This window comes from Sprattus sprattus (assembly GCF_963457725.1).
Source record: "Sprattus sprattus genome assembly, chromosome: 2".
Classification (NCBI taxonomy): domain Eukaryota; kingdom Metazoa; phylum Chordata; class Actinopteri; order Clupeiformes; family Clupeidae; genus Sprattus; species Sprattus sprattus.
In genome coordinates this window covers 65,360,290-65,385,367 of record NC_137921.1, presented here as the reverse complement: position 1 = coordinate 65,385,367, position 25,078 = coordinate 65,360,290, and the positions used below count along the sequence as shown (strand labels likewise).

The window sequence follows — 25,078 nt, the reverse complement described above, 5'->3', positions numbered from 1 at the left end:
GACAATTGATCTCTTGTATGCTAACGTGAGGTATGCTTACAAAGCCACACCACAGGAGAACAGGTTCTCCTGCTCCTGCTCCAATCACACATACTTCCTGCATTTCAGGAACTGCCATTTATAATGGAACACAAAAGCCTGACCTGTTTGAACAGGTTGCCAACAAGCTGTAGTGTCCATTAGGATACTTTGTATCTCCAGCGACTATGAGGGATTTTGATCAAATCACTGCATTTCTAGGTGAGTGGGGGCCTTATCAAAAACTGATCTTCATTCTCCTGAGCCTCAGTAGCATCCCCAATGGATATGTGGGAATGACAATGGTTTTCCTGGCGGACATTCCTCCTCACCACTGCAGGCTTCCATTCCTGAACAGTAGCTATGGAGGACTGGGCTACAATCTGTCCATCCCGACTGAGGAAGTGAAAGGAGAGATTATCCTGAGTCGCTGCAGACGCTACACTGAACAGGTTGACTCTGATGCTGTGTTTGGCAATGACACAGAGGGCTGTCTGGATGGCTGGGTGTTCAGCAAGGAGAGATACGTGTCCACCATTGTAACTGAGGTGAGGCTACAAGTGTGTTACCAGCCCATTCATCTCAAATCAAAACAACATTATGCAAAACAATTTGCAGGTAGCTTAGTCAAATTCATTGATTTTAATGGTATGACGTTATGGGAGGAAGAGGTAAACATATCTGCCATTCCCACTTGCAGCCCGGGCGCTAGACTATGCAGAGTTGTGTTCGGAGTAAAAAAAAAATCCGCAAAAATATAAGAATAGGTTTTAACAGCATTATGTTGCCAAATCTATCGCAAAAACACATCAATTAGCGAGTTAGCTATTTATATAAGATAAGCCAGTTGTACAGATATCCTAACCTATTGTTATTGTAGGCTTTCTTCTGTTAGTACCATGGGAGTCAATGGCAGCCCCTAGAACCATATGGTAACTTTTTGTGAAATTTGGCACACTCATTAAGGACAGTCCCTTCTTCATTCACACCAAGTTTCATGGCTGTCATTACACCACTCTAGCGCCACCAACAGGTCAACAAGTTGGACTTTTGTAACACACGCAACTTTTGAACCGTATGACCGATTTTCAAAAATGAGGTAACATTGGATTCCCTGGATCAAGACGAATTTAACCCACCCCATGGCGTCAATTTCCGGTTATATAGATTATCCGCTATTTCCGGTTTTATCAAAAACCTTTGAAAGCCTACTCCTCCTACAATTTTTGGCAAATCTTCTTCAAAATCACCAGAGATGATCTTCAGACCTAGCCTCACAAAAGTTTCTATTTAGAATTTTGATCCTCACAACCGTTTGTTCGCTACAGCCAGTCAAATTCAGCAGAAAAGGCGCCAAACAGGAAGTGAAGTCATATCTTGGCAAATCTTTGACAAATCAACACCAAACTTGATATGTCACTGGAAGACAATACAACATGTTCCCATGTGCAAAGGCAACTTCATATCTTGAAAAATGATTGATATAAAGCAAATTGGATACATTGTTCCAGCTTAAATAATGCTTTACACATCAACAGGTCAAAAAGTGATACTCTGATTGAATCACAAGTTCATGTGAAGACACTTGAGAATGTTAAGTACACAAATCTGAAAAAAAGTTGACTGTAAGATGAAAAGTGGATTTTTGGTGAATATTTGAAACATGCATGCTTGGCTAATTTCTAGGTTGATTTTCAGTAGAAGGTCTCTCTCTCTGCTCCTTTGCTCCTCCGCACGTGTGTGCTCCAGATTCTCTCTCTCTCTCACACACACACACACACACACACACACACACACACACACACACACACACACACAGGGACAGGCTCCTTTGACACGCGCAAGCACACACACACAACATTTAAGGAAATGTAGGGATGACCACACCCCTTCTCACTCTTAGCTTGAAGCCATGGCCCTTGAGGATCTTCAAAGTAATGCATTTGAAATGTAATATCCCATTGGCAAGTCTGCAGCATGGCTCTTTCTATACAGTGACAAATTGTCACAAAAATAAATTTTTCCCTGGTTCGCAATGTCTGGAGGAGGAAACCGCCATCGCTGCTTGCAGCTATATTTGAATATTTGTATTGCGCAGAAACTCAATTTAACTGTGCCTCTTTAAACATCAGTGGGCGTTAATGTTGAGAGTGAGAGTTAATGTTACAGGCGTAATCTACATGGCAAATAAGGATTGCTAACATACGTCATGAAACGCATAGAAATGTGGGTACGTTTGGCCAGGTCGCTGCTTGCTGCTTGAAAACAATTGAAGTCCAAGCAGCAAGTAGCGAACTGGTCTAGTACGTATTGAACATACAGTAGCTGTAAGCGGTCAGTTAGCGGCTTCAAGCACTTCAAAATCAGACCAAATGCAGCGAGAGAGGGTCAAAACTGCACATATTAACTTCATGTAACTGCCAATAAAAGCCAGTGACACTTATTAAATATATTTAATTATACTTCAGCCTTCCATAGTAACATCTGACAAAAATATCTAAAGACACTGAAGCAGCAAACTTTGTGAAAATGCATATTTGTGTCATTCTCAATACTTTTGGCCACGACTGTATTTCAAATTCGCTCGTTCACACTCTTGCTCACTGGAGACAGTTTCTAGCAAAATAGCTAGCTAGCTAGCTAAGAGTTAACATAGCCCACTACAATATGCCCTTTCATTTACCTCAAGGAAACCTAAATGTAACAGGGCTCTCAAGTTTTGAAGACAGGCAAGAGTGACATATCCCCCCGGGCAAATGTTCTAGTGCAAAACATATCATGTGAAATATTAAGAAGGGGGGGTTGTGAGAACATAGTGTGCTGGAACAAAGAAAGGGCTCAATCAAATTCTTGCAGAAGTGCTTTCAGTCACGTAATACCACCCCACCCGTAGACACGGTGTCACTTCGTGTTCTTTTTATCTCAGTAAGGAAGATAGGTGCCAGTCATGAGGTGAGACATCTCTGATGCTGAGGTCATTCATTGTGGCATTGTGTGAAATGTCTTAATGTCTGTAGACCTGTGGAAAGTATTTTGTTTTAGAAGACTTTGATTTGAAGGCCATGGAGTGTAAGTATAAGACAGGACAAGAAGACATAATACAAGGTTATTGAAAAAGCAAAACAAACCTATATTTAATTTTTGCAAAGTTTGCGTAGTTGTATTAGTCAAATCACAGGCAAAGGCATACAAACGTCGTAAATCTGCCATTTTGCGAGTTTGAGCATTACCAAGAACACTTTGAGGAAGCATTTCACAACCTGCAGTGAAGTTTTCATTGCTTGTGTCAAACCATTGTGAATTTGTCGTAAACATTAAAACAGGAGACGACTTACTCCTTGTAGTTCTGGCTGTGAATTGCTTGGCAACACCCGCAACCACTCAGGGAGCATGAATTGCTATGAGTACATTTTGCACAACAATGTGACACCAACGCAGAACCAAGCAGCCGCCTTTAGACTCTTGTGTATTCAGACCCTTCAGACATCTCGCCAGAGTTGCCAACTGAATCTCTTTCTGACACTGCCTTTGACCGCGCGTTGTATCATTTGTTAGACTCTGTTTTATTGTTTTGCATCATGCGTAAAGAAGATGGATAGCCTAACCAATGAGTGTTATGAGTTTATATGCTCCATCCAATTACGCTCGAAATCAGTATATCTGGATGGTGCCATTTGTATCAGCCATTTCACACAATTCAGAAAAACAAAAAACCGTGCAGGAATTATAGGCCTGTAATTATAATATTATGAATGTGCGTTTTTTGCAAGAAAGTCGAGGTGTGACTGACCTAAGCCCACTAATTGTATTAGAGTATTGCTATAGCCTACAGTGGACCCCCCCGTCCCCCCACTTGTCCGTTCCAGTTGGGATACCCAGAGGTGAACTTTTCCCGAAAACCGGATTGGAACTGTTCATAGAGGTTGTTGTTGGAGAGATGGGCATGGACCTGTGATGCCACTACCTTTTCCAGGATTTTTGAGAGAAATGGCAGTTTGGAGATGGGACGAAGGTTATTGAAGTTGTTGGGGTCTGAACCAGGTTTTTTAAGCGTCGGTGTCACTGCAGCAGATTTAAGAGAAGATGGGACTGAACCAGAGGTCATGGAAGAATGGATAATGGCAGTTATCAGGGGCAGTAGAGAGGGGAGGGAGGCTATAACCAGGGAGGATGGCAGGGGGTCGAGTTGGCAGGTGGATGATTTGGATTTCCGGATGGCATCTGATAACTCGGCGGCAGAGGGGAGTTGGAAGCATGAAAGTGGTATAGAGAGGGGGGAGTGGAGAACTAGAGGGGGTGGACAACTAGACATGTGAGGGGTTAGTTGCTGGTGGATGGTGGCTATTTTTGTGTTGAAAAATGGGCGTTAGGGCGCAGGGCGTTACAGTGGTCAGTGGAGTAGAGGTAAGTTGTGAGCGAGTATGAAAAAAAAAGTCAGTGTGTTGTACTCAGTGAAGATGATTTTAAATGAAAGATGATTTAGGCATTATGTGCATTGATAAGGTGACTAATAAAGTGAATAATATTCCCTCTGACGGTCCAGGGTCGCGGGCTCATGTCCATGTGCGCAATCACACCACTGCTAAAACAAATCACTGAGCGAATTAATCATGTTAAATAATCATGATGTCAATATTGACCAAAATAATTATTTAAATTAAATTCAATTTGTATAGTATTTATATGGTGCCAAAACAATAGAATTGTCTCTAGGCAATTTACAGAGTCCTGAACCCCCATACAAAGGTGATAGGGGCTAGGAATAAAAAACCCTTACAGGATGAAACCTTGAGTAGAACCTCGGCTCTTACGGATCGGGCCAGGCAGAGGAGTACAGATAGAAGGGGGGGGGGAGAGAGAGTCAGAAACATGGCAGATTAATTCATACATAAATTAATTCATACATATATTCAACTGACTGGCATCAGCCCCAATATGTGGTGCAAGCGGTACCCAGGATCCGTAAAAGCCCTCTTACACGGTACAGCATGCGCTGTCTGAAGGCCATTGTGAATTTTATATATGTTCAGTTTTGAAGAGTTATAGTTATGTTGGCTGACATGGTGCATGGGAATTTTAGTTATACAGGATAGCAGGGGTGGCAGTATACGACTGCAGTGCACTATTGGCTGGCGACAGCAGCAACACTCCCTGCATGCTGTACCCAGGATCAGCAAAGGCCCTACTACACAGTACAAACTAAACACAACAACATGGCTGACAAAAAGTGTGAAGTATGTTTGCGATAGGTGCCAGGTTTTGATGCATTATTCATGACTATAGGATGTCCTAAAGAGGAAGGTCTTCAGTCTAGATTTAAAGATGGAAAGGGTGTTCGCTTCCTGGATCGAGGCAGGAAGATTATTCCGATCAATGAAGAATAATAGGCTTATTTTTGCATCAAAAATGCCTTTTTTTATATAGCTTACAAGACAATTTTTCCATGTCCGGTAAAATACCTCAAGTTTGGCGAAGTAGGATTTTATTTGTTTAAGATTAGTCTGGACATTTTACCATTAGGGCGAGTCTTTTCTGTTTTTTAATGGTCTTTTTCAGAGGTGAAACAGTGTCAATTGGCAGCACGCTTGTGACACCTTCAGAGCCTGGAGTAGGAGCTGAGGCGATTGCGGCTGGTATGATTTTGCCATAATCGAGCAGCCCTATGTCTTGGTATATCATTGAAACTTCGAAAGACAAAATAATGTTAAAGACTAATATTGATTTTATGACAAATATTTCAGATTGAAAAGGTGAAAGAGCAAGAGAGAAACATCTGGAGAGATGCATCAATGGACCATCTCAACTATCAAGAGTGTTTCTTAACCCTTTTGCAAATGACAATGCATAGTTAAAGTTAGAAAACTAATTTTCTATCAGTGCCATCTATATTGCTGCTTTATAGGCAAGTCTGTATACTAGCAAGTATATTTATTAGGGCTGTCAAAGTTAACACATTATTCTATGAGATTATTGTGGCCGAGATTAACGACATAAAATATTTTAACGCAGTTAACTCAACTTTGTTTACTTCCTGTGTGCGTTGACCCCTGACACGAAACCGGCGCATGCCTGCAGTCAGGTAAATAAGAGAGACTGAGACGGTAGTGGAAGATGGAGAGCGCTAATGGATTGTTGGGCCGAAAGTAACTGTTAAAGAGGCTAAATGACTGAACAATCGACAAAACTAAAATTGTATATAGCATTTGTCTAGATGAATTTCGCTCCTTAATGCAAAGCACCCGACAGAAAGCAGTCCCAGGTTAGATGGTCACCAACCCACACTCCACGACATCTTGAGGAAAATAATTAGACCAGTCTGTAAAAAGGTTACCAACCTTGTAGCAGTTTAGGTTGACGTGACTGTCGGCCCATCAACATAGTTGAAGACGGTGGGCTGACCGAGGTGTTCCTTATTGCTTCAGGGGACAATTCTTACCGTTAAAGTGCACCATTGTGTGTCGCAAACATTCCTTGTATTCCTTGTATTTTTTTTTAATCTATTTACAGCCCTAATATGTATACAAAACCCTCATAGTTCCTTTTTAGATGCGTCCGGCATCTCTATAAGGGGGTATGTCCGTCCGTCTGTCGGTCGGTCGGTCTGCCTGAAACGCATTCTTTCAATTGTAATTCCCTCCTGTGTCCACAAGGTGGCAGAGTTGAGTTGACGCATCTTGTTGTCCGCTCGGACTTGTTAATGTAATACTGACTGTTCTTCTCCCACTTTCCACAGTGGAATCTGGTGTGTGGCGATAAATGGAAACCTCCTTTTACAATCACTGTATTCTTCTTTGGGGTATTGGTAGGTTCGCTTCTGTCAGGAATGATATCGGACAGGTGAAAAAAGTTTAGAATTTTTGCAAAAATTGAGTAATATAATGATTATATTCAGATATCTTTGTGATATGTAATGTATACTGATCAATATGCTCATTTGTACCCTTCTTTTCTGTAGGTATGGAAGAAAGTTTGTGTTCTTCGCCACAATGGCAGTGCAAACTGTGTTTAGTTTAATTCAGGCAGCCTCCAACAGCTGGGAATTGTTCTGTGTGTTGTACTTCACTGTCGGATTGGGACAAATAGCAAATTATTGTGCAGCTTTTATTCTTGGTGAGTTTGCTGTTTTCATTTGGATGTAATTGTCTGTTAGGTGAAAATTCACTCAAGTTACTTCAGGACTCTGGAGCATGTACGTATATTTATAAAACAACAACAACAAGCACGTTGGGCTCACCCTCGTCCCGGTAGGACAGAGAGAGGCCTGGGCTCTCTCTCAGACTGCAGCAGACGAGAGAGAAGCAATATTCAAAATCCCACAAGGTTTATAGATAGAGTTAGCGTTCTGTGATGCCAAAACAATTTGTCATCAGGGATAACCATGTGGTGGGTCTGTGACGTTCGAAGAAATCTTACTATGCTTTCTGCCATTAAATGAAAGAAGCACAGTTCGACCTTCCTTATCACCTCCGACCCAAATATGCTCTTAAGTTGACTAAGTGGCACCTTATAATAAGTTACACACACACAGAAACACAGAAAAGCCATGTTCCTGCTTAGATTAAGCACATGATTCATACAGGGTAATTATTAATACAAGGCACTTGATTTATATATTCTTAAGGCATTAATAGTGTTTCGAAATTATCTCTTGTCATTGCCATTGCTAGGTTACATCTCATATCAGACATACTTTTTAAAATCTTGTTAGATCATTGTTAAACATTCTTGGACTTACTTATGTGCTAATTGTCATGCAAAGTATTTACCTCAGTGCATGAATACTTTAATGTACAGATTACCAAAAGGTGTTAATCTCACATTCTGTGAATTCATTTTTGTATAACTGGACATTTTGTGATAATTTTCCTTGTTTGTTTTTCAGGATGTGAGCTTCTGAACAAGTCCTACCGTATGACTTTCGCCATTCTGGGTATGGGTCTGGCCTATGCCTTAGGCTACGCGTGTCTCCCTCTTTTTGCCTACTTCATCCGGGACTGGAGGATGCTTCTGGTGGCCTTGTCTGTTCCAGGACTCCTGTACATACCATTGTGGTGGTGAGTGACAACCCAAAATGGATCTGACTCAAACAGTTCTCACTGAAAACATATTTAGCTCAAACTCAAACAGAACCAGGGTATGTGGTCTGTAGGAACAAGCACTGCTAACATAGTGGAGTTACAGGTTGAGGTATAGTCTTTAACTTGCTCAGTTTCTCTCTCTCTCTCTCTCTCTCTCTCTCTCTCTCTCTCTCTCTCAGGTATATACCAGAGTCTCCACGCTGGCTACTGTCTCAGGGTCGAGTGGAAGAGGCTGAGGCCATCATTCGAGCTGCTGCCAAGAAGAATGGCATCACTCCTCCTGACGTCATCTTTAAGCGAGACGACACTGCAGAGGTGATGGTAATGAAATCATTTGACTCACTAATCATAATTGACAAGAATTAAAGAATGGACCAGAAGAAGAACTTAGACAAATATGAATAATGTAAAGTCAGCCAGTTGGTCAGTAATTATATTTACTGGTATCTTTTTTCCTCAGGAAAAGGAAGATGTAGAAAGTCAGAACAAATATACATGGCTGGATCTCCTAAGAACAACAAATATAAGGAATATCACAATCCTGAACATAATCATTTGGTGGGGAAAAAGTTTGACTACTAGTTTGACTTGAGTGTTGGTATTGGCTTCTATGCATACATGTAGAAAAGATCATCTTGGATAACCACATGATTACACTGGTACGATTTTTTTAAGATTCTGTGTCTTTTTCTTTCTTTGAAGCAACACTATGCAACAATTTGACACTTTTTGAGGTATGGTTTTATATGCAACACGTTTTGGTACCATCCTCAAATTAGTTTGATAGCATATAGTCATGTCAAGGACAGCTAAACACCTGTGTCTTTCCCACTAAGCCATCTAGGATATGCACTATGTGGTTCTGTGTTATGGGCTTGAAAACCCTGCAAAAATGAAAGAAAAGCTTTCACAACATGACATTGCCAGCTTTACCAGTTAGTGTGTTGGCAAGCTTCTATCAGTGCCAACTGGGCTGTTGGTGGTGTTTGCAAGGTTTTTGCATGCCTTACTGTATATGTAGTAAGCCTGCAAGCTTTGGAACGGAACTACTTATTGCTGCTTTAAGCTTTATTATTTTGGCTCAGAAAGGGACTGAGGGCCTGATTTACTAACAGGATTGCGCCCATTTCAGGCGTAAAATAGCGAGGCGCATATTAACGCTTTGTGGGTGTGATGGGAGATGGGAGGGTATAAGGAACGTGGGCGTGTGGCACAAATAGTTAAGTGCGCCTAATGATGTATTGCATGGTATTTACTAAAACTGCCTGGCGAGTGCGCATCTCTAATTCGCGGGATAATACTCCGCCTCATAAAAGCACGTCTTAACCAGGAAGCGCATTTCCATTGAGTCTGAAAACGTTGATATGGCAGCAGTTATAAGAGCAAGGCGAAGACATAGACAGAGACAGTGCACAGAAATCTTTTTTTCAACTCGTATAACACTTTTTCAGTTAAGCGAACCACAAATCATTAGACGGTACAGGTTAACCAGCCACGCAATACTTCAATTACTGAACCAGATCAGAGACGACATCGAACCCTCCAACCAGCGATCACATTCCATTCCATCAGTTGTTAAACTCCGGACAACATTGCAAATATTGGCATCCGGATCATTTCAAACCGTTATAGCATCAACAGTTGGTATATCTCAGCCTTCACTCAGCCAAATATTCACCCCGCATTGCTAGAGAGACATCAAACAGGATTTTTTTTTTTAAATTGCAAACTTTCCGAACATAATTGGAGCCATTGTTTGCACCCACATCCAAACAGTCCCACCTTCAATCCACGAACACATTTACCGAAACAGAAAGCACACATATTCAATGAATGTCCAGGTCATATGTGATGCCAACATGACCATTACTATACAAATACCCTGGATCTGTCCATGACAGTTTTATCTTCCTGAATAGTGCCATCTATCCAAGATTGAGCAACGGGAATTTTGGAGAGGCCTGGCTATGGTGAATGTATTTGTTTCAGTGGGGATATATTGTAGTGAACCCATGTCCCTTGTAGAAATGATTAATCTCGCCATGTACACATCTACTGTATATTGTTATAATAGACAGTTTATGCATTAATGCCACCAATAGCATATTCTTTATAATCGTGTTCTTTTAAACATCTCGCTGTAGGTTAAGGCGGGCAGAACAACAATATAACAGCGCGCACATTGAATCAGGTTCAGTGATTGAGCGAACGTGAACCAATATATCTATCTCCTCTTCGCTGAACCTTCATTTTCTCTTCCACGAATCTCCATGGTGGCAGTAACTTGCAGGCGATTTGTCCTGTCTTTTAACGGTACGCTTAATAATGATTGCCCAGCACGGATCTGGTTTGATAAATACCACGTAAAATGCGGAAAAACACTGTGCGGTATAGTGGGCTTTGGCAAAGGCGCACATTAAGCTGCGGTCGCAATGTTAATAAATCAGGCCCTAAAGGGCGGAGTAAGCACAGAGTGCCCAGCGCGGATCTTGTTTGATAAATACCACATAAAATGCGGAAAAACACTGTGCGGTACTGTGCGCCTTGGCAAAGGCGCAGATTAAGCTGCGGTCGCAATGTAAGTAAATCAGGCCCTGAGTATCAAACCAAAGACTGGTGCTAGATATCGTGTACCACTGGGCACACATTTGACTGAGTGATTTCTATTTTGTTGTTGTTTGTCACCATCATTCAAGCTATGTATCTGTTCTCCAGGTCAATAGTATCTATGACTTACTTCGGACTGTCATTGAACACCCCTAATATGGATGGAGATCCTTACCTCAACTGTCTCTTTGCTTCTGGTACGGAGTTTGTCGGGTACACCATGATGTGGTTGGCTGGGCGCTACATTTCACGACGCCTCACATTGTCAACCAGTGTACTCTTCTGTGGGATCATGCTGCTGCTAATCAAGCTTGTTCCAGCGGGTTAGTAGTTTGTGTGTGTGTGTTTGTGTGTGTGTGTGTGTGTGTGTGTGTGTGTGTGTGTGTGTGTGTGTGTAAATGTCTCTCTTCCACCCTATATAACACATATGTCATTCCACACCAATTCACCCAGAGCCTTCCAGGTCATGTTTTGGATATTCATGAATAAATGAAGTTAAATTTGTTTAATGTAGCTGCTGTGCAAAACCTAGAAAGAAAAACCCCAGCTTAATAGGTTTGTTTTGTTTTGTTGGTGACCCTCCATAGTGAGTATAATACAGCACACTTGAGCTCAGTACAGATTTAGCTCACTTCAAGCCCAAAGCTCGCTACACCTCTTTGAGTCTTGATTCGATCCATGCTGTCTTCTGTCATTCTCATCCAATCCCCTCTTCCTCTTGTCTTAAACAGAACTTGGTGCTCTGACTGTCACCCTGGCCATGTTTGGAAAAATCTCTATCAGCGGGGCCTTTGTTTTTATTTACCTCTATGGCATTGAGTTGCTTCCTACAGTGGTGCGTAATATGGGCCTGGGAGTCACCACGATGGCCTCCCGGATAGGCAGCTGTTTCTCTCCTTACATAGCCTACATGGGTGGGTATTTACCTTCAGTGCCAACATTTGTATATTCTTTGTTTGTTACATTATTTGAACAGAACGCATGATCATGTGTCTTTGTCATTGTTTTAATATGCTTGTGTTGTTTAGAATGTAAGGAGGTATTGACATAGTAAATAGCAACTTAATTTGCGTGCCTATCATTTTAAGTGAGATACTAAAGTAATCTTTTTTGTTGTTAATTTTGAAGGGACATATAATAAGGCTCTGCCCTATATTATAATGGGGTGCATCTCCATAATATGTGCTTTCCTAAGCCTCCTGTTACCAGAAACAAAAGATGAAGAACTTCCAGAATACATCAGCCAAGTGAAACCTCTCCAGTGGTGGGTACCCAGGTTCTGTTAGAATCATTGGTGTAACTATCGCTATTGCTGTAAATTTGATTGTGGTACAATTGGGATTTTGACAGATTTTTCTCCTTGTACCGGGGCTCTATAGGTTTTGTAGGGGAAAGAAACCAGAAGGGAAGAACACACAAGAAGAAAACACTTCTCCAGGCAGCAGAGCTGAGAAGGAACTGGCCTAGACAACAAGTCAACCAACTTATCTGAAACAGATGTTTTGATATTTAAAGTGCATATGACACCTCAATACAACATTTTTCAAATAAATAAAACAAAGGAGGTATTACACAATCGATATATATGTTTACTTAAAATATATAAATATACTTGTTAAAATTAACATTTGAATTTCGTGCCACTAAACTACCAACTTCCCAAGTGTCTCACTTCCACCCCGCGTTATAAAGTGGAAATGACGGCAACGTCGGAACTCTTTTGAACTTGGTCACTGTTAACAAGGTCAAAGTCGTCCTTACCATTAGGTGTTTTGCAGTCTCTGCATATCTCTCCGAATTTCGCCTACCGCGTTTCCGTGCGCCCAATCCACATGCACATTGTCAGGGGCGGTGTGGGACACAAAAATCCACCAAGACAATTTTGTCTGCACCGGCTCACAACGAGCCCATCTGGCCCAAGTTACGTTCACTACAAAGGCAGAGCGATACGCAGGTGCCATTTCCCATGAGGCTTTGCTTCGACCACTATATATTTAAATCGCTGGCCAATTTATATATGTGGTTATATATATATTGGTTGGACTACATCTTAATCCAATTGTCGGAGAACATGGCGATTTTCACGGGAGTAATATTTGAATGACATTTATTTTAACTCAATGGGCCGCTCATGAACTTTCCACGGCTGCGTGCAGTCTTTAGGCTGCTTCTCGTGAGCTCATTGGCCTGCCGCGACTTCATCTCCCGGCCGTCCCGATGGCCACTCCACCTCTGCACATTGTCATCGTTTTCAGACCTCTAGATTGAAGTCTTCTCACGCTGACGTCACATTTCAGGTACTGTTTTACGCTAAGAGTCGCGAAAACCACACTTTGAAACTCCGTACAACTTCATTTTTCAATCTTCGGGGTTAAACATGACTTCAAAGTACTATGTTTTATGTATAGTTTTGATACTTATATGCCTTTTACCTTTTTTTAAGGTGTCATACGCACTTTAAGTTTATGTACAATAGGTTATTTTATTATTCTTTTAACACTATGCTTGTATAGAATAGCGTTTGCATGTGTGTAAGTAAGTAAGACTTTATTTATATAGCTCATTTCGTACAAGAGTTGCAGTCAAAATGCTTTACATAAAATCAATAAAAGCAAGCAGCAATAGCAATTAGGGCTGGGCAAGTTAACGCGTTAATCTTGCGTTAATTCATCAATTATTTAACGGCGACAATTATTTTATCGCGCGTTAACGCAGGTTTTATTATTTTGCTCAAAGGCTTTTATTTTGTAAAAGTCTGCCGCAAAACCGGAAACGGATAAACCATAGATATATATATACAGATGTCTCGTCGCGTTGCCCATAGATATCTTATATAAAGGCTAGATATCCTGCCTGCATTTCTGGCCGACGGAGTCGAACATAATGTGTCTGTCGCTGCCAAATGTGAGTCCCTGCCTGATGTGAGTCCGCATGCGTCACTTTGCGACACTATTGTAGTACAACGAGCCAGGTAATGCTGGTGGTGTAGGCTACAGCATGAAGTGGAATGACAAGCGCATTTGTTTACGTTTCAAATCCACCAAGGTTTATGATGTTAAGCAGCTTCAAGTTAATTTAATTATTAGTTAAGCAGTGCATTCATTACTAGTAACAGTAATACAACATAGCCCCATATGTTGACGTTGAGCCTTATGCTGATAACCGTTTATAATACAATTAAATATAACATTAAATGTACCGGCATTATGCGTTAAAACCAGCCCCATATGTTGACATTGAGCCTTATCTGTTCACCGTTTACAACACAATTAAATATACCAGTAAATATACCCACATTATGCGTGGTCCTGAGCCTTCTGCCGTAAACCGTTTGTGTCTGCGCATGCGGACTCACATCAGGCAGGGACTCACATTTGGCAGCGACAGTGTCGGAGTCAAATGTCCGCACATTTCGGCCATTTTGAGGACGGTATAGCTCGCTCACCATAGACATAAGAATAGATTCTTATTCTTTTTATGTCAATGTCGCTCCCCCTTAACATTGTGTTGGTAGTGGTACTTTTTAAATAACCAGAACGTGCTCAATTTTCAACCGATTTTCAAATGGGTTGGTTTGTTATAAACGTAAGATATTTCGTATGGCACTGCATACTTATAAAGAATTATAAACATGGGTTTTCATATGAAAATAACATTGAACAAAACAGATAGCCTAGGTGCCATAAATATGCACAAGCTATTTATGTAAAATCAATAGGCTACTAAAACTCAGCATACAGAATGGCAACAGGAGATAAATGTATACTTTTATTTAAACCTTTATAAAAGCAATATTACTGAAATAATAAAATAAAGGTGATCCCACGGGGTCTCGTTTCAAGGGAACGTTTAATAGAGCAGGCTGCACAAAATTCTGGCATCTTCATTGGCAATAAAGTCAGCAATTTCCCTTCGAAATCATAATGTAAGATGTTCAACAAACCAACCCGATTGAAAATCATGTGCAACTTCAGTTTAATTATGTGCAACTTAAGTTATATTGAAAAGAAAGAACAATTATGCCTCGCCAATTGATGTAAAATGACTGATAGCCTACACCAGGGGTCTTCAACGTTTTTCAGGCCAGGGACCCCCAAACTGATGGCGAGATGAGCAGGGACCCCCTACTATATAAATTGCATAACATTTTGTTTATAATATACTGGGCCTAGTGCCAAATAAACATAGCGACCCTGATATTGTGTATTCAATACTAAGCTATTCAAATAACACAAAGGTTAATATATTCATTAACATTTTTATTTTTTAACATTGAATTTAACCTAACATTTTTGAACAACGAATTTAACTTAACATTTTTTAACATTGAATTTAATTTAACATTTAACAACATGAAAGGTACAGGGTGGCCGTGCCACTGCCATTTATAAACATACATTTTGCAAACAACTCTGAGCTAACAATAAATAACAACTTATTAAAATAATTCACAGATATATGTTTTTATTTCATCATAAATAAAACAAGGGACAGTGAATCCTTAAGCATCTGTCGATGGCACACATCCTCCCACATTAGTGAGATGTATCTTCTTTTCAATAACTCCTGACTGACACGATCCAACGGATGACGGAGGAGGAGTCTGGCGCATGGAGTTGTGTTGGAGATGTTATAGTGAGATTGACAGGTCAACAAACCAATCACACCGCTAGCAAGTTACAATTAATGTTTTGACCTTGTACAGTGTCTATTTCTCTTTATTCATTTTTTTTTTTAAATCTAAGCAAAAAAAATTCAAACTAACAATTTATAGGTACAAACAAGACCAGCTATTGAGTTTGGGCCGCCATCTTTTATTTTTGATCTTCGCGCTCTTTAGACTTGAGCAGTAACGCAATCTGATTGGCTAGTGCCTGTGCTGTCGTATTTGCATGAAAGGTGCTGTGAGTGAACCGGTGCCCAGCCTGAGAGAGCTCCTGTGGGTAGCTGAATGTTTCGATTGGACTGAAAGATAACGTCTTCTCGATCATTTTATACGTTCGTTATAGTATGCTGGATTTATGTTAATGTAAATTTAAAGGGAATAAATACAATTCTGATTCGGGAGACATTTAAATTTGTGGAAAAAAAATTGGTTGAATTATTATTATTTTTTTTTTAGAAATATTAAAAAAAATTGTCTTATCAACCAAAGATTTCGCTACCCCCCTGCAGTACCTCCGCGGACCCCCTGTGGAAGACCCCTGGCCTACACAATAGCCGTGATACACAATTAAGCTGCACATTTCAACATGTTCAAGCATCCAGAATTATTACCAAAGTAATGACGATTGTAAATCAAGTCATTTGTAAATCCGTCAAAATTTCCGCGAGGTAAGAGTGTAAACGATTGTGAAGATCACTGACGTTACACGTACCACTGATCCCTCCCGGAAGCTATACCGTCCTTAAAATGGCCTCCTGTGCGGATATTCAAGAGTCCGCCAGAATCCATCTAGCCTTTATATAAGATATCTATGGCGTTGCCGGCCAACGGAGTTGAACGTCCGCACTTGGCGGCCATCTTGCCACAGTCAGCTCGCTCACGTACCATTGTGTTGGTAGTGGTACATGCAGTGGCGTCGTAGGGGGGGGATAAAGGGGACTGAGTTACCAGGGCCCCATGTGGGGGAGGGCCCTTGAGGAGTGTGGAATTTTATTTTTCCTTTAAATATTAATATCATTTAAAGGTCCAAATTTTCTTGCTAACTAATATAATTTTAATCTTTTGGGTAAATAAATTGGTTGAATGATGGATTGAATTGTGTGTCCTAGTCTACATATAATGTCTGGAGACCCTCACCCCCCCGGCTCACGCACAAAATGGTTTAGTCCGCCTTCAGTGGGCTTTTTACCTATAGGCGCATTTGACGAATGTTAACGTTCATTCGGCTGAGGCAACGGTGCGCATTGAAGATGTCCAAGAACGTTAAATCCGGGTTTCAGAAAAGAAAAGAAAGGCAGGCAAGAGAGAGAAAAAGAGACGAGGGAAAGCAACTACTAACAGACTTCTTTCCTAAGAAAGGTGAGCCCGAATGTGAAAGCAAACACCCTATTAAATTAACTCATGATGTGGTAATAAAACGAATCAATACCACCGCGATTGTCATTGCTAAAAACGGCATAACACAAAATTAGAAATAACATGCCCTATCTGTAATCTGAGGTAAACTCTAAATACATGTTTGTTTGCATAGCCTACCACAGTTGCAGAGTGTGTTGCACGCACATCCAATCCAGGTGCAGGGTAAAAAGAGATCCGTAAAAATGAAAGAATACCCACACTGTTGCTGCTGACACCTGACGAACACCTGACGAAGACCAACAATGGTCGAAACGTTGTGCCAATAAAATACACGGGAGCTGCAGCAACAGTGTGCGGGTATTCTTTCATTTTTATGCATAGCCTACCACACCATTGCAATAGTGGGTCTATACTAATTAGAACATTTGGCTAAATTAATATTTGTTAGGCCATAACATAATTAGGTTAATAGCCTTTAAGTAGGGCTAGTCTAGGCTCAATAAGTTCATAAGGTTAGGCTGTCAAATTAGTTGGCTAGCAAAGTTAACTTGTGAAACATGGCACTCAGTTTCAGAAGCAGCTAGTGATGCAGACCCCTCATCCTCTGACACTGTGGTCTTGAGGCAAGGTGAGCAGTTTAAAATGAAAGTACATAATTGTAGCTATTTATACTGTAGGCTTAATGTGTTTAGCAAATAGCAACACAGGCTGTTCCATCCAAAGGTGACTTTTTTTGTTGCAATCAGGGTGTGAAGGGGATTTTAAGCAATATAGTAAAAAGTGTTCCAGGAAAACATCCCATACTCTACCTTTAAACATGTTCAGTCACACAAATTAGGCTACATTGGAATTGCCTGCAATATCTATCAGATGCTTCATGCTTGTAGAGGGTTCTGTCCAGGAAGATGGAGAAAATGTGGTGAGGATGACACAAGTGAAGGAAGTGATAGCAGAGAAGATTCTGAGAAAAGTGAAAGGGATGAAGAGAGGTCAGAAAGTAGTCAGAGCAGCGCCAGGGAGTGTATGCCAGAAGATCCAGCACTATGGACAGAGAAATTAACTAATGAAGAGAGAGACACAATTGTTCACAGACTGGCAAGCAACATAAAAACAAATAAAATTACAGCAAAAGACAAGGAAGGGAAGCCATTTCCTAACTACCTTCAATTTGCAAAGTTTCACCGTCAGGGGGGAGGAGGCGTGGCACTCTTTTTTTTGGGGGGGGGGCCCTATGAACCTACTGTGCATAGGGCCCAGAATCTGGTGCTACGCCCCTGGGTACATGTACTTTTTAAATAACGATAACTTGCTCAATTTTCAACCAATTTTTAAGCGGTTTGGTTTGTTATAAACGTCAGAAATGTAGTTATGACACTGCTAACTCATGAACAATTATAATTATAACCATGGGTTTTCATATGAAAATAACATTAAACAGAACAGATAGGTGCACCTATCTGTTCTGTTTAATGTCGTATCAGAACCTGATGTTTCAATTGGCTTCTTGGATTACTAAAATCATGATAAAAGAAATAAAAGTTATAAAAGTAATAAAACCCTTCTGAAATTGTAAAAATAGTAAAAGTTAGTATCATCCCCACAGAAAATTAATTAAATGCATTGGTAAAAAGATTAAAGCTGCCTTTTGAAAGATTTAAGCTGCCTTTTTGCGTGTTTGCTTCCCTAATATTGATGGGTAATGTGTTCCATAATTTTGGGGCGTAGTTGACAAGGGCCGCATCACCAATCTTCTTATGACTGCTTCTGGTGGCCTGTAATAGACCTGTATGATCGCAGAGTTATAGCTGGTGTGTAGTTAGTGAGAGAGTTAGCAATGTAGCTAGGTCCTTGTCCATTTAGAGCTTTGTATGTGAGGAGGAGGACCTTGAAGTTAATTCTAAAGGTAATAGGAAGCCAGTGTAAAGAAGCTAGGACAGAACTAATGTGTTCTCTCCTTTTAGTTTTGGTTAAAAATCTAGCTGCAGAGTTTTGAGTGAGCTGGAGTCTTTCAGTTGTTTTCTTGGGAAGACCAGCAAAAAGGGAATAACAGTAGTCTAGCCGGCTTGATATGAAAGCATGAATTAGCTTCTCTGCATCATTTTGGTTTATAAATGGTCGCACCTTTGCAGTTCCTGAGGTGAAAGAAAGCTGTTTTGGTGATGTTGGAGTTAAAATTCAAATCTGAGTCCAGGATGACACCGAGACTTATCACCCCAGGTTTAATCCAGCGGGTTAAAACTCTTAGATTCTTTGTTAGCAAGACCTCATTTTTTGTGTGTGTGTGTGTGTGTGTGTGTGTGTTCCTTTGGCCTGATGAATATATAGCCTACATTATCTTAAATAATATGATTTATCACAGTTGTTGATGGCTAGATTTCTTGTACTGCCTGCATGTCTTGCATTCAGTTTGTGATGTTCGCATAAATACGTGTCTTGACACATTATAGGTGTTGAGAAGAATAGGAGATTAATAGGAGACCAAATATAGTGACAAAGTCACTCCCAGGGTTAAATGCAGGGAGCTGAACGGACATAAGGGGGTCTTTTGTGCAGAGGTGGTGGCCAGTTAGAGTTTTAATCAGATGTTTATCTAGACAGCCCAATATAAATGGTTTTGCTACGAGCTGTTTTGATTTTGTATTATGTTTTGTTGTATTATTTAAATTCCATGCTTTATTGGAACGATCAAATCAGACTACTAAGACCACTGGACTACGGAAGATTCCCCCAACTGGCAGGGTGGTGAGAAGTGCAGGATTTTTGTGTTCCTGTGTTTTTACTTGTTTTTGAGGGGGGAAATATTTTTTAGCCGTGGCCTACTGGTTAGGGTTTCGGGCTGGTGACCGGAGGGTGGCCTGTTCGATCCCCGACCAGTAGGAAAAATTTGGGCGGGGGAAGTGGTAGAGCACTGCTCTCCCATGCCCACATCCACGGCTGAGGTGCCCTTGAGCAAGGCACCTAACCCCAATCACTGCTCCGGGTTAGTCTGCTTCACTGTGTGTATCAATACCCCGGATGTGTAAAATGCATAGATAGAATTCAGAGTGTGTGTGTGTTACTATCTCTGCCATAAACATAGTCACTAGTCACTAGGGCTCATTTCCATACCATTTCCATTTCCATGCCAACACTGGAGAATGTTGGAGGATAAAAATACTTTCCAAGGACTTTATGTTGAGCAATTTCAATCATTATTGGTTGCTTAATTTTCACATATTGACTGTTGAACCTGTCAATATACAGTATGTATGTAATTCTTTTAGAATATTGTTTCTGTTATGTCTTTTGTCCCAGTTGCGTTAATACAGACCTCCTCATTAAGTTACCCTGACAATATATTGTAATGAGTTCTTTGTTTGAGAATTAGAATTTGATATAAGTTGCAGTCTTTGTTTATTGTGAAATGAAAAGACAACAGAGTTTTACATCTATATTGTATATACATTTAGAATTTTATTTTAACATAAAATTAATGAAAATTCATACAGTATTACTAATTCATATATATCATTTTCTTATGGCCTATTAACAGGACTGCCATGCATGATTTCATCATTAAAAATAAGCTTGACAGTAGGCTTGGAATATCACTCAACTTAAACTTTAGTCAGACGTTCGTAATACATGCTTTTATTATACGGCTCTTCAGAATGTTCCAAAAAGTACCGTTGATTTGAATGGGCCATCCCTACGTCATACCCATACATTAATTCCTGCTAACAGACCTCTGCGAAAGATAATCACCGCTGTCATTGGCAACGGGTTTTGTACTTCTAATTCACATCTTTCATATCATTCCGCCAGAAGTCCAGTCATTTTAACGCAACAGTAGAGAGTAATTTGAAGTCAGCAAGTAATGGGTTGCTATGCAACACCTGAAACTTCAAAGTTCTATTTGCTTGAAGAACTATTTATTTCTAAACGGGACACATGAAACGGCACCTAAATCATTAAAAAGAGATATGTTGGAGGAATGTCTTCTATCGTTTTTGGCAAGTACCCGTATAATAAGCGGGATAATGTATTGTCCGTCGGTCATTCTACAAAAATAATTCCCTTCGGTACAAAACAACACCCTCCGCTGCGCGTCGGGGTGTTGTTCGCCCCGTCGGGAATTATTTTTGTAGAATGACCTCCGGACAATACATTATCCCTTACGTATGAAATCATATTACAGTAGCCTTGCCTATTAACTCATGAAGGGGAGAGCGGCTGTTCCGCTTCATGTGTGCCAACCGGGGTATAAGAAAACGGCCTTCGTTATATCGAAACCACTGAACTTGGCGCTCTTTGCCTCTGCCTCATACAGTATTTTCCTTTGCAGCTGCTGTTATCCCTTATAAACAGCCCTGTTTTTTGAATGATTTTTGAATGAGAGTCAAGTTGATGAATCAATAAAGCATGCCGTTGACCAGTGGCGGTTCTACATGGAATTACACCCCGGACGAGACCCCCTCAGTTATCTGAGTATCTTGTCTCTGTCATCTCTGTTATAGATACCTTTGGTCTCACCTGCATATACCTGCAAGTGTTAGGTCGGGCCATAGTACCAGAGGGTGATGAGTCATGGGCAGTTTTGATGGAGTTGAAAGAGGTGGTAGAGTTAGCATTGTGCCCATCATTTACTTAGACTAGTTTGTTTGCAAGATCAGTGATCATAGACAGGCATTGCTAGAGGTTTTCCCTGAGGTTAGGCTCCGTCCTAAACATCATTATGTGGAGCATTATCCCGCTCTTATCAAGGGCTTTGGGCCCCTGCTGCATGTTTGGACCATGCGGTTTGAGGCCAAGCACGCTTTTTCAAAAGAGTGGTGCATGGCGCTCAAAACTTCAAAAATATTTTGAAGACAATGGCAATCAGACACCAACAAATGATGATATCATCTTGCTGCACCATCATTTTTCAAGCCAAAAACTCAGGCATCCAGGGTTGAGTCTGTTCTGGTTTCAGCTCTACCAGAGGTTGCTCAAGTACACATTAGAGAACAAACAACTAGTGACACAATCTACAAGACATCAAATGTGACCATTGATGGCACAGACCATGTCTGTGGAATGTTTTCTGTCTGTAGGAGTCAGCAGTGGACTGTCTAAATTTAGCAAAATAGAAGAGGTCTTTCTTGTGAATCACAACGTATCTTTTCTGTGTTGTGATTTTGACTCCTGGTATGTAGAACATCTACGGTCCTATGAGCTGCCTACTGCAGATACAAGCCTGTCGATCCACCTGCAGTCTGTTCGGAATGATACAGCCCCTCTATCAGCATACAAGATAGACGGCTCGTTGCTGCTGACCCCCAAGCGGTTCATTCAAGTGAGACAAAACTGAGTTCAGGTAATAAATAATGAATGGTTCTTTTATTTATCAGTTATGGTATCTTTATTCACTCACCGCGGAATTAAGCAATTTATAAGCTGTACATACTATAAGCGGTACTCTTTAACAACCTGATTTTGTCTTTTCATAAGCACAATGGGAGCTGCATCCCCACAACCAATGATTCTTCGTGTTGTTGAGCCAGACCAGGCTAGAAAATTAAAACTCGGCTCACGACCAGCCTCCGTTGATGCACTAATCAACATTATAAAAGAACAGCTGGAAATCAACCTTGACTTGCCTTGATTTGCTTTACGAAGATCCAGACTTTGAAGGGAAACTTACTTCCCTTACAGACATTGAGGAATTGCCACAAAAAGCTGTTGCGCACACCTTACTTTCACTAGACTCCATCTCTATTGCATCTCCTGCTCTACTTTCAGATGTGTCATCTCCAGAGCACCTCAGCAGTTGGCCTCTAGGTCCTTTTCCTGTTCCCACATTTGCATTTGATGTTGATGAATTATTAGATGAATCTTCCACATTCCAACATTAAAAGACCCAAGCGAGCAGAAGTCAACTTCGCACCAAACTTTCCCCAAGGAAAGGATCCTTCAAGCATTGAGCAGTTGAGGCAGACAATTGTTGAAGAGGTCAAGAAGACTGAGAAGAACCTGCCCCTTATAAGAAAGATGATGGAGACCACATTTCCCCTACGCCGACAGACCATAGTAATGTCCTGCCCACCAGTCAATGAGCTTATGGACCTCTGGCCTGCACTCAAAATAGAGTCTGAGGTAATATGGATCAGCTCTCTCTTTTTAAGGGAAAATAATTGTGATTCATACTTACTTCCGCTATTTTCTGCTTTTTAAAGGTGTGCTAGATTCTTCAAATGTAACTGTTTTTTAAGTGTTGTTGCTGTATTCTCCTCCTGTTACATTTCAATGTAGTTGTATGCAGAGTTCCAGCGAATTACAAATCAGAACCTGCCCAACACATTTTATGCTGAGCTTGACTGCCATCTTCCACGACTGATGACCTAATTCAGACAGAAGGCATAAAAAACTGGGAAGACAGCAGATGCTCTGGCTGAAATAAAAAAAAAAAATCAATGATGAACTGGTAAATATATTATAACACACTTCATAGGTTGAACCTGTGGAACTTCTAACAGTAACAATGACTCAAATGAGATTTGTGAATTTTGCAAATAGTCCACTTAGTGTTTGCCATTTGTTTTATTGCATTTAAGATGTGAACAGGTTATTTCGTCTGATTGTAGACCCATGTACATTTACCCCAGATGCTGCCAGAGAGGTCCGAAACTCTTGTGAGGTGATGTGTGGGTTGATTTTTACCTGATTTATTTTTCTTCTGGTGCTTCTTGGTGATGGTCTTGATGGGCGTCCACTTCTAGGCAGAGATGCGGCCATGTTGAATGCCCTCCATTTCTAAATGTTTTGTCTTGGATGGATGGATGGATGGATGGAGCTGGAATCTTTTGGAGATGGTCTTATAGCTTTCCCAAGACTGATGGGCTGTCAGTACCTTCTTCCTGATGTTCTCGGATATCTCGTTTCCTCTGCATTGTTGATCTGTGTGTACACCTTGGCACTACAGTAGTTTGGTTGGTTTCCTCTCTCTTTTAATATGTGTTGCCCAACCCTTTTCCTAAGGATGTCTCAGTTGATTGGTTTGCTTAATTGACTAATTAAGCACCCAAATATGTTTCACCGAATCTGTTACCTGCTTGACTTTACCAATGCAGCTGGGGGGTTCACTTACTTTTGAAAATACACTAATTCCATGTTTCATGTAGTTTTTTGGCTTCTCAAACAATTCCCTCTAAACAAGTACATGCAAATGACAAACATAAACCTGACATTTCATCTATGGAAAATTGGTGATGAAAAAAATGAGAAATCATGGTAAAACAACAGAAAACTCTTAAGTGCTCAAGGGGTTCACATACTTTCAAGTGGCACTGTAATTGTCCATGAGCTGAGTGATTAGCTTGAATCAGTTGCAGCCAACTGGACAGGACTCTAGCAGTGTATTGAAGCAATAATATTGAATCGTCACATTTTTGCCAATTCCCACCCCTAGTGTGTATGTGTCTTCTCCTTTAGAATGTGGACGCGAACAGGTCTCAACATGCTATTCTCAGAGTTCACCGAAGTGTTGAGGTACACGAGTATAACGTTTTCATCTTTGAAGTTCAACTATATCTGTATGCTTACCATGCGTTGGCATATACCAGTGGTAAAGATGGTCACCCCTTTAGTGTAAGATCAGCTGTGGACTCCTTTCAAGTGAAAGAGATGTCATTCTGATGGAGGCTAGGAGCGTAGAAGCACATCTCAAAGAGAAAAAGGGACATTTGAAGCATTCATTGGCTGTCAACTCTGAAAATTACAATGATAACTTGGCTACCTCATTGTGTCATGTTTTACTAATTATTTGTACCTGGTTGTATCTAAATGTGTCATGTTTTTGGTATATTTTACTTTACTCCTGAAATTGTGGAACTTATACACTGTATGTGAGTTTATTAACTTTCATTTATTTAGATACTTTTACAAAAAGATATTTGATACAGAAAAATACTTTATTTAAATTCTTTAAATACTTTATTTAAAAAATAATTTAAATATAACAAAGCTTATACAGAATATAAAGCATTAAGCTGCCAACCAATATATCCCCCCTACTTCTCTTCAATAATACAATTGTGTCATCCCTTCACTTAAACAACTATTATACATTTACAATTATTTTTTTTAAAATCAACCCTTCTGTCATGCAGGCAGAATCAGTTGAATAACCCAAGAATTTTCCATAAGTGATCTTAGAAGAATTAAGCAAAGTCATCTGGAAACTAAAAGGGATTTTACAATATTATTTTAAGAGCAGCCATCATTTGACACAATAGGTGCTTTTTCACCAGGACTCAATCTTATCTTGCTGTTTCTAATCTATATGCCGCGCTAAACGCTTGCAGTGTGCCTTTTTTTGTCAATCTTGGGTTGT

At 40.4% G+C, this 25,078-nt stretch overlaps 1 protein-coding gene across 1 annotated transcript; it reads left to right on the top strand.

Moving 5' to 3' along the window:
* Window positions 1-206: 206 nt before the first annotated feature.
* Window positions 207-11,989, top strand: LOC308382846 (organic cation/carnitine transporter 2-like; the record flags this gene model as incomplete). Its single annotated transcript, XM_080860368.1, has 9 exons — window positions 207-566; window positions 6,752-6,855; window positions 6,974-7,128; window positions 7,901-8,072; window positions 8,276-8,411; window positions 8,557-8,654; window positions 10,812-11,026; window positions 11,435-11,617; window positions 11,832-11,989. 9 exons carry the CDS (start codon window positions 207-209, stop codon window positions 11,987-11,989), a joined length of 1,581 nt encoding a protein of 526 aa, XP_080716494.1.
* Window positions 11,990-25,078: the final 13,089 nt, after the last annotated feature.